Source organism: Urocitellus parryii, chromosome 9 (assembly GCF_045843805.1).
Source record: "Urocitellus parryii isolate mUroPar1 chromosome 9, mUroPar1.hap1, whole genome shotgun sequence".
NCBI lineage: Eukaryota > Metazoa > Chordata > Mammalia > Rodentia > Sciuridae > Urocitellus > Urocitellus parryii.
This window is the reverse complement of record NC_135539.1, coordinates 110,907,643-110,918,049: the sequence shown is the minus strand read 5'-3', so window position 1 is coordinate 110,918,049 and position 10,407 is coordinate 110,907,643. Positions and strand designations below refer to the sequence as shown.

Here is a 10,407-nt window from a genome sequence, read left to right as displayed (position 1 = left end):
TCCTTCATTTTCCAGTGGTTGCTGCTGCCCCAAGTATTTTCTGTTTCTTCAGTTTGGAAAGACTATGGGTTTTCTACAAAAGTTTTAGCCATCCCACATTATGCCAGGTTCTATTTTGCCTCAAAGCTAAAAGGCATAACAAATGGGAACTCTCTTTAGGCGGTTCTTTTCTCCCAAGAGTTATCACTCCTCTAGAACACATTTGTTTTCATTCACTCCTGGTCCCTTCAGGGAGAATTTTTGTTATTTTCTTACTTATCATATTCAGAGTTTATAATTGTTATCTGTTTTTTTTAGTTGTTGATGGGCCTTTATTTTATTTGCTTATTTATATGTGGTGCTGGGGATCGAACCAAGTGCCTCACACATTCGAGGCAAGCACTCTACCACTGAGCTACAACTCCAGTCCCTATAATTGTTATCTTGGGAGAGCAGAGCCAGAAACTTACACAGCTGTATTGATAATGGACCTTCCCAGGAGCATATTCAATATATATATATATATATATATATATATATATATATATACACACACACACACACACACACACATAGATAGATATGTATATATATACATATAGAAATATGTGTGTGTATATATATTTATGTGTGTGTGTGTGCTGAGTTACATACTTAGCCCTTTTTATGCTTTATTTTGAGACAAGATCTTGTTGAGTTGCTTAGGGCCTTGCTAAATTGCTAAGGCTGGCCTCCAACTTGGAATCCTTTTAACTCAGCCTCTTGAGTTGCTGGAATTACAGGCATGCGCCATCACGCCCAGTTCATATGAATCTTTCATACTTGTGGATATTATGTTCTGTCTTCAGAGAAAGTTTTCTCCCTGAATATTTGCATGACTCACTCCCTTACTCAAGTCAGGTCCTTTATCAAATGCCCCTTGTTCGGACAGGTTTTCTTGGACTGTATTACCTAACATATGCTGTCCAGCCCACATACACATTACTTTCTAGGACTTTGCATTCCTTTCTTCTGAGTACTTCTAGTCCTGACCTATGCTATGCATTAATTCATTTTTTATTGATATTTATATTCCTTACTAGACTATAAGCTCCATGAACATGGGAATTTTTGTTTGCTTTTGGTGTTTTTGGCATCACAAGCACAAAGAATAACACTTGGCTCATAGCAAGTGCTTAGTAAATATTTGTTCCATGACCAGTTCATGCTAGACACATAAAAATACATCCATACACAATATGTTCAACTAATTTTTTGCAAATGTGAAGATGCAAATCAATGGAGAAAGGATAGTTTTTTGGCAAATAGTGCTAGAGCAACTAGACATCTGTAGACCAAAAATAAATAAATAAATATTGATCCAAACCTCACATCTTATATAAAAATCAACTCAAAATGAGTCCTGTACTTAAATGCTAAATATAAAACTAAAGGGAAATTTAGGAGATAAAGACACAGGAGAAAAATCTAGGACATTCAAGAATTATACATAAAGTACAAAACTTTTCAAAAAAAATAGATGGAAATCTTGAGGTACAGGATAAGGGAAGATGAATTATTTTTTATTAAAAAACTGTGTGTGTGTGTGTGTGTGTGTGTGTGTGTATACATATATAATTTGAATTTTGGGGAAATTAGCTATGCTGTCAACTTTGGAAAAAGTACCCCAGCTTACCATGTTGAGTTGACATTGTACAGAAATTCACAGACATATTGGTCTAGAAACGTTAAACTTAATTTTTTTTTCCATTTATACAGGGGTAAGTATGTAAGATCTTATCTATGTGGGTTTGATTACAGAAACTAATAAAGCATTCTCTAAATAATAAAAAAAAATAAATAAAAGTACTATACTACCTTCATAATCACGGATCACTGCTCAGCAGCAAAAAGGAAAAGAAGACTGATAATCAGAAAAAAACTTGAGTATCAGTAAATGCGGAGCTTGGATTGGATCAGCAATTTTGTCAACCATCAAAGTTTATTCATCTAGTAGCTCTTTCTTTGGTACCAGGGATTGAGCTACAGCCCAGGCTTTTTTTATATTTTATTTAGTGATGGGGTGTGGCTGAGTTGCTTAGGTCCTTGCTAAATTGCTGAGGCTGGCTTTGAACTCATGATCCTCCTGCCTCAGCCTCCTGAGCTGCTGGGTTACAGGCTTGCACCACCAAGCTCAGCTTGATCCAGTAGTTTTTGATTTGTCCTTTTGTGATAATATGGAAGGAGGAAGCAGTGTTTCTGCTTTCTAGATATTAATATTTCCTATCTTTTCTGTCTCTACTTAAACACCTGTTTTGTTTTTTTGGTTGTTGTTGTTGTTTTGTTTTGACAGTAATTTATATTATTTGAAAGTATTAACAGGGTGCAGTGGTGCCTCCTGTAATCCCAGCTACTCAGGAGGCTGAGGCAGGAGGACGGCAAGTTCAAAGGCCAGCCTGGGCAACCTAGTGAGACTCTGTCTCAAAAACAAAAACTAAAAAGGGTCAAGGGAGTAGCTCAGAGGTTGAGAGGCTCTGGATTCAACCCACTGTTCCCTCTTAATCTATAGAAATGGGACCAACGTGTGCTCCATTAGACAACGTGGTGAATCATGGATAACAAATAGTATAAGATTTTAGTGTAAATCTAAATATATCTAATTCAGATCCTGTCTGGCTCAGACACTTATTACTTGTGGGCAAGTAATACTTAACCTTTTTTGGAAAGGAGGTTTTAAATCATGGAATGATTCTAAGTCTAAACAGAATCATTTAGAGAAAGTTCTTAGACCATAGTAGGTGCTTCATAGGTAGAAGGAGTCATTTGAAATAGTCTTCTATTGAATGTTTTAGTTTGCTTGCTTCTACTTAATGTTCTGTGATTGTTTTGGGGTACTCTTTCTGAAGTTAATTCACAATGAAATTTATTTGTTCTCCTTCTCCCAGGGAATGCTGCAATTTAACCATGTCATAATTAATATTGCATCACGACCTACGCAGTTATTTCTGGTAAGTACATTTTGAACTCCTGTAGCTGTCTTTGCAGAGCTGAACTGGGAGAAAAGGTCATTTGCAGACATTTTTCCAAACTCATCTTCTTTTAGTAAGCATCAGCATATCTTTCAGTATCACTTCCCATGGAAGGTAACAATTATGCTCTGAAACATCTTTCACTGCTTTTGCTGTCAGAGACCACACCAGGTGATTCTTACAGTCTTGGGGACTCTTCCTCCCTCCATGGTTAAAAGGATGACATGGTGGCTAATAGCAGCTGTTCCCATGTGTGCTGTTGAATGCATTTCATGGTGTCAGGTGTCACTGTTTCCTCTTTCAATCTATGGAAATAGGACCAACGTGTGCTCCATTAGACAACGTGGTGAATCACAGTAACAAAAAGCAATGTCCCACTCAGGACCGTCTGAGCGGTTTTGTTAGTCCTGTCTGTATTTTTAAATTTTGTTCATATTTCTCATTCCCCACGACGCTCCAGAACTTCTCTGAGAAAAAATTTCCCTTTTTTCCCACCATCTTTGGTTCTGTTTTTTAATGTCATCCTTTTAAAAGTCACAGCCCGTTCCTGAGTTGGCAGTCCTTTGCAGACGTGCCTTTCTCTCCCACTGCAGTGTCCAGATTCTAAGGGAACCTCAGACTCCGCTTTATTTTCCTCCAGGTTTGCTTGAGGGTGGCTGAGACCACTCACTTTAAACCAAAGCGCCCCCCTCTTTATTTGTCACTTTGAAAACAAATATCTCTTTGAAATCCCACTCCTGCAGTGAAAAGAGAGGGTCACATTCTAAATTACCCTCAGAGCTCCACCATGTTCCTTGCTCCACTATCAGAACCTGAATGCTAGAACTGAGGATTCCAGGGGCCTTTGACTCCACTGATTTGAGGAAACCCAATTCCGCTCTCTTCCCCTAAGAAGAATTCCGCTTTCTTCCTCCTAATTCAGAGCTCACTCTTGACCCAGTTTCCCCCACGGGTTAGCTGCTGCTGACTATTGTGCAGCTCGCCTCCAACTTGGCAAGTGCTACTGCAGATTTGCTCTTTCCTCCAGATACTTCAGGCAGAATCCGCAGCCTCTTTTGAGCTTCTGTTGGTTGGAAGGAACACAGACCATGAGGCTCTTGCCAGGGAGCTGTTCCCTGTCTCCGTGTTTCCTGGGGGCTCTGACCTTGCTCCTTTGCCTGTCCAGCCTACATGGTGAGTGAGAGATTGCTGGGGTCCCAGGAAAGCATGAGGGACAAGAACAATCAATGCAAATGTGGTAGCCTCTTCATTCCATATTGGAAAACTAAAGACCCAGTCAAATTGTAGTCACTGACATCAATGTATGAGAGATAAAACAAATAATTATATTGATGCCAATACTTTAACAATAAATTAACTATTAATGGTATAATAAATCATTTACTAATTTCCATCTTAATAATGGAAAGGTTTAACTACAAAATATTTTTTCAAAGCTTCTGATACTTTAGGGTACGTATTATTCCCATTACAACAGAAAAAAAAAAAAGAAAAAAAAAACTTAGTTTGTATACGTTCCTGGGAATATAGCCTAATAAACAGGTAAGAATAAACTGCAAGAACTTCATTTTGTTCCATATAAATATAAATACAAAAGGGCTTCAAATCTCTTTGTTTTAAAAATGAGTTAATTATCCCTTGCTTTACACATGGTTTCTAATTGGTTTTTAGTTTTTGCCATCTGTAAAGCAAAAGTGAAATAATTATTGTTGTCACAAATTCTAAGGAAATTAACTGGAATCTGAATTTATAAGGTACATGTATAAAAGTTCTCTGTATATCATAAGACATTATATAAACATAAGGTTTTATTGTTGCAGTTTAGTGAGTCGTTTTTATTATTAAAGTGTTGAAAGTAATTTTTTCCCTGTGATTCTCTTCTTTTAAAAAAATGCAGAAACACGGAATATTCTTGGAGTTGATGGATGGGAAGGTGCTTGGGGATTCTGGGTTTGTAGCCCTTACAAGTGTTAATAAAGACCAATGTCTAATTGCAAATGTTTCTTGAAAAAGATGCCTCTGTTGCTTTATATCTAAAGGTCCTTCATTGTCCACAACTAGCACAGACTCTTAGCAGAGTCATGTTGTGAAGGGCATGGACCCCGTGTGGGGAAAACTACACTGCTTCTCCCTGTGTGACCTTGGGAAAGCTACTTCACCTCTCTGTGCTTGTTTTCTTGTTTGTGAGACGGGATAATAAGAATGCTTACTTAATGGGGTTGTTTGGGGGGAATTACATGAACTGGTATTTGTTAGATGCTTAAAACATCGCCTTGCATGACCTTGTGTTCACACACACATTTTGTTAAATATTTAAAAATTATTGAAAATAGAAGAGCTCTATACTGGGAAAGCAATTTCTCCCCTCCCCCAAATACACACATACATGCCCACTATCCATAATTCTCAGCCGCTTGACGATATGAGAAGTGACATCTCCATTTTCAATTATGCTATGTTATTTCATAAGCAAAGAAATTAACTAGGAGGGGTGAAAGTCTACCAACAAATCCCCTTAGACTCTAGCTTGGATCTTGACTATTCAATAGGTCCCTGCGTTAACGGCTGGGTCCTCTAGGTGGTGCTGTTGAGAGGCAGTGGATGTTCAAGAGGCGGGGCCTGGCAGGAGGTCTTGCAGTCCCGGGGTGTGCCCTGAAGGGGCTGTGGGGCCCCAGCCTCCGCCTTGGCCTCTGCCGCGCCTTCTTACACTTCCCTGGCGTTGAGTTGAGAGGTTTTGCTCTGCCACCTCACGGTACTTCCTCCCGGATGTGCTGCCTCGCTATAGACCTAAAAGCAATAAGTCCACCTGGTGAGGGGAACCTCTGAACCTCTGAATCTGTTGGCCTAAATTCACACTTGGACACCTTTTTTTTTTTTTTTGGTACCGGGTATTATTGAACCCCAGGGCGCTTAACCAGTGAGTCCCAGCCCCAGCCCCAGTCTGTACTTTATTTAGAGACAGAGTCCCACTGAGTTGCTTAGTGCCTCGCTTTTGCTGAGGCTGGCTTTGAACTCGTGATCCTACTGTCTCAGCCTCCCCAGCCGCTGGGATTACAGGTGTGTGCTCCCAGTCCGTTTTTATAATTTATTTAGAGACAGTCTCACTAAGCTGCTGAGGCTGGCTTTGAACTTGTGATCCTCCTGCCTCGGCCTCCAGGAGTCGCTGGGATTACAGGGGAGCATCAATACGTCCAGCAAATTAATTATCTTAGGTATTATTGAAGTGAAAAGCTGGCTAATGTACCTTAGTAATGAGTCAGAAAATTTTCTCTCTCCCTCTCTCTCCCTCGGTCTCCCACTCAAGGCTGCAGTCCCCCTCCTAGGATTGCACACGGGCACTACAGGTATATCAGTGGGGTCGTATCGCTCAGCACCGTGGTGCGGTATGAATGCAAGGAAGGATATGCTCTCCTAGGAGCAGCTGAAATCTCCTGCCTGTTTTCAGGATGGTCGCCTCCAGCTCCTCGATGTAAAGGTAATCAAACTCCCAGCAGAGCACTGTGAAGCAGGTAGAGCCTGCAGAGTGGTTCAGAAGTGACTCAGAGAGAACAGGTCCTGCCGGCCAGAGTCACTGTGAGTTCACACTTGGTCATGGTTCTATTTCAAACATCCAGGAAATAGCACTCTTGTGTTCTTAGTCAGTTCAGAACCTTTCAGGAGACAGTGGCCTCCCTATCGGTCACCAGGCTATTTTGGAAGAATAAACAAAATGTCCATAAGGTTATTTCCATCATTTCACTATTTTTTTTTTTTTTGGTACTGAGGATTGAACCCAGGGGTGCTTAACCACTGAGCCACATCCCCAGCCCTCTTTAATATTTTATTTAAAGACAGGGTCTCTCTGAGTTCCTAAGTGCCTCGCTAAATTGCTGAGGCAATACTTTACCTTAGAACTCATGATCCTCCTGCCTCATCCTCCCAATCCGCTAGGATTACAGGCGAGCACCACCATACCTGGTCCCATCATTTCACTCTCAACAACTCCACGACCTAAGTTGCTGTCACTGCTTTCATTATATACAGGAGAGAACCAAGGCAAGAAGAGAAGTCCTGCAGCACAGAGAGTCCAAAACCTGGAATTAGGTCTCCTGGGTTCACTCAGGCTGTGCTACTTACAAGTGCTCTGTATGACTTGGGACAAGGCAATTAGCTTCTCCATACCTCAGTTCTCTCTGTAACGGGCACCCTCATAGTCTCTCTCTCACAGGGTGGCTGGAGGTTATATGAAAGATGCACCTGAAGTGCTTGGCACATAGTTGACATGTAGCAAGTGCTCAGTAAATGCTAGCTAGTAACAATCTTGGCAGAGCTGGTGGTGGCGGCCATGGCAACAGAGTTGGAAGACTCCTTTAATTGATTTTCAGTGTCCAAACGTGTATTCTCTAAGAGAAACGAGGTGCTAAGTTAATGTGTTTTGATTGCAGCTCTGTGCCTAAAACCGAAGATACCCAGTGGAAAGCTATCTGTGGAGAAGGATCAGTATATCAGCCCTGAAGCTGTCACCATCCAGTGTGACCCTGGCTACAAGATGATTGGCTCCCCATTTATCTCTTGCTCAGAAAACAGATCTTGGAGCCCGGCTGTGCCTAAGTGTGAAAGGGTGAATGATACTCCTTCAATGAACTTTATGTCATATGACACCTTATAACAAATTCCAAGTGAGATGATTTATAAAATAGGAGGAGTAATGTGTCCTAAGGGATGGTCTCAGTTGTCTGGGTTAGTATATGTGGTGTTTATAGGACAGAATCTTTCCACTTTGAAGCATGGTGATGCATCTGTATTGGTAGCAAGCTGATTGCTCTTGTTTTTCAGCAGGCCAGCCCAGGTGGACAGGAGAGTAGGAATAACCAAGGACCTTGGTTAATAATATTCTTCCTTGGCCCTAGGAAGCATTTTGTCTAACATCTGCCATGCTTTTGCTCCATTTCTGTTTGGTCAGCAGAACTAGCATGCCAGGTGTGCTTTCAGACATTTTTGGAATTACCATGAACTCCAACTCCCTCTCTGCTTGAGTTGATGGTAATGATTACCTAGGGACTGAGCTCTCCGAGAAATATTTACTAGGTTCCAAAGTATTTTTCCTGGAGTTTCCTATACACTCATCTTGGCACTCACCTTGCAGCCTACCTCCTATCATCCTAAAAGAAGCACAGGCCTTTCCAAGGAAGGGGAAACTGCAAATTCACTGTTCTGGTTTTCTTTTTCAGGAAGCCCCTGAAGATCGTGACATAGTGCTGGCAGGCAAAAACCTCTTAGAGTGTCTCCCAAACCCCAGGGACTCCAGAGTGGCCCTGGAGTTACATAAACTGTCCCTGGAGATTGAAAAACTGGAGCGAGAGAGAGAAAAGGAGAAAATCATTTAAATGATACATTATACCTCTTTTCCTGATACAGGATTTTCTTTTCTGTACAGTGCTCGAAAGAAAACCTCAGCTTATCAACTCCACTTAAGCTTCGTCACTTATTGCAATAAATAATGTGGGTAAAACTTGCTGAATGTACAGTGATCCTGGAATGTGGAATTATTGATAATTTATATCACTATCACTCTGCTTGAGTTTTTACACTACTGGATGTGGCAGGCCAGCTAAATTAAATAACCACCTATAAAGTTTAGTTTGTCCTCACTGTCATTTGGATGTCTATGTCACATAATATGTGTGCCCTGCACAAGTCCACTTCCTAAAGTTAGTTGAGTTTCTTTTCCATTTTAATATATCTCTGTGGTTGTGAAGGGTAACGCATTCCCTGACAATGTTCCTGTGATCCTCTCTTTCCAGACACCAGGTGCAGAGTTAGTAAATCCCATTCCTTAGTTTATGAATACCTCTCTCCCTCTTCTTCCTTTATCTCTTGATTATTGTCCCCATCTTCCTCTCTCTGCCCTCCCACCCCCTCCAATGTATTTGGTAAATGTCCTTAAATATGCACATCCCTCATTACGTTTCTGACTCCCAAGTGCCACATAAAAGGCCAAAATATGTATTCCCCATATTTTGTTTACTCATTCCCCTAGTGATCACCATCTAGGTGGCCTCCAGCTCCCCTTTTCCACAAATGACTCTGTGATGAATGCCTTTGTGTCTCTTTACAAAACTATGCGAGGCCTTCTTTGGATTTATATCCCCAGAAGGAGCCGCAGTATCAATTTACTTCTCTGTGCTGAAGAGTGTTTTTCTCTCTATACTCATAAAGGTAGAGAGTATTTTTGCCTCATTAATTTTTACCATTTTCATATTTTACCATTCTTTTTAATATCTGGAGAATCTGTTATGAAATTACTTGTCGCTTTCCTTATATTGCTAATTCAAGTCTTCTCTCTATTTTCTCTTCCTGGTCAGTCTGGCTATCAGTTTGTCAATCTTGTTGATCTTCTCAAAAAAAAAAAATGAGCTTTTAGTTTGATTTGCTCTGTTGTTTATATCTTAGCGGTTTCATTGATTTTTTTCTTTGATCTATTTAATTTTTTTCTGCTTATTTTGGGTTTAGTTATCTTCTTCCATTGGAAACCAATGGTATAATATGGCCACAGATGCTTCCTGTCCTTGTATCCATATCCTTAATAGTTTCTCTCCTTAGAAAGAGAGTCTTAGAAGGAGTCTTTCTTCATTTCTTGAATTTGAACCACTTTATCCACTTTATGGAACTTGGTGCTCATCCCCAAGTTACTAAACCTGATATATCCTTAGAGGTGGTGAAAGTCACATGGCCCTGCTTTGCCCCAGCTGATAGCCATTCAATTGTCAGACACACGAGTGAGACCATCAGACTAGACAGTCCCCAGGCAATTCACAAACTTACCCTGAGCATGTAAGCCAGTCTGAGACCAGCTGAGCCTGTGCCATACCACATCTTGCCCAAAAGAATCTTCATTTTTTGTTTTGTTTTTTTGGGGGTACTAAGGATTGAATCAGGGGCACAAGACCACTGAGCCATATCCTCAGCCCTCTTTTGTATTTTATTTAGAAACAGGATCTTGCTGAGTTGCTCAGTATCTTGATTTTGCTAAGATTGGCTTTGAACTCATAATTCTCCTGCCTTAGCCTCCCGAGGCACTGGGATTACAGGTGTGCACCACAGTGCCCAGCCAGAATAATCTTTGTTTGAATAAATAGTTGTTTCAGAGTACTAAATTTGGAGATTATTTTGCAGCGAATTCAATCAAAACACCCTTCTAATTTGCTCATAGTTTGTTAGACTGAGTCACAGAAAGGATTGCTGTGGCATGCAATACTCATTAAATGTGAGATAGATTCACCTTACCAAGAACTGATGGAGGCTTTGTCACATGGAATAATTCACTTTTTATTGTTTTATTGAGGTGGGAGTAAGTGTGGTCTTTGTGGTAGACTAGACCAAAAAAAAAAAAATCTTTTTTTTTTTTTTTAAATGACAAATCTTGAAGGGAGAGGGAAAG

The 10,407-nt window shown here is 40.5% G+C and overlaps 1 protein-coding gene across 1 annotated transcript; it reads left to right on the top strand.

Moving 5' to 3' along the window:
* Positions 1-4,075: 4,075 nt before the first annotated feature.
* On the top strand, positions 4,076-8,353 carry LOC113181756 (apolipoprotein R-like). The gene is made up of 4 exons (XM_026387380.1): positions 4,076-4,160; positions 6,292-6,462; positions 7,412-7,587; positions 8,198-8,353. Exons 1-4 carry the CDS (start codon positions 4,076-4,078, stop codon positions 8,351-8,353), a joined length of 588 nt encoding a protein of 195 aa, XP_026243165.1.
* Positions 8,354-10,407: the final 2,054 nt, after the last annotated feature.

What these genes read in the sequence shown, in the direction of transcription:
- LOC113181756 (XM_026387380.1), top strand. Translation starts at nt 4,076, where the DNA reads ATGAGGCTCTTGCCAGGGAGCTGTTCCCTGTCTCCGTGTTTCCTGGGG. An exon ending in TTGCCTGTCCAGCCTACATG is followed by an intron (nt 4,161 to 6,291) that starts GTGAGTGAGAGA and finishes CTCCCACTCAAG; the next exon opens with GCTGCAGTCCCCCTCCTAGG. An exon ending in CTGTGCCTAAGTGTGAAAGG is followed by an intron (nt 7,588 to 8,197) that starts GTGAATGATACT and finishes TTTCTTTTTCAG; the next exon opens with GAAGCCCCTGAAGATCGTGA.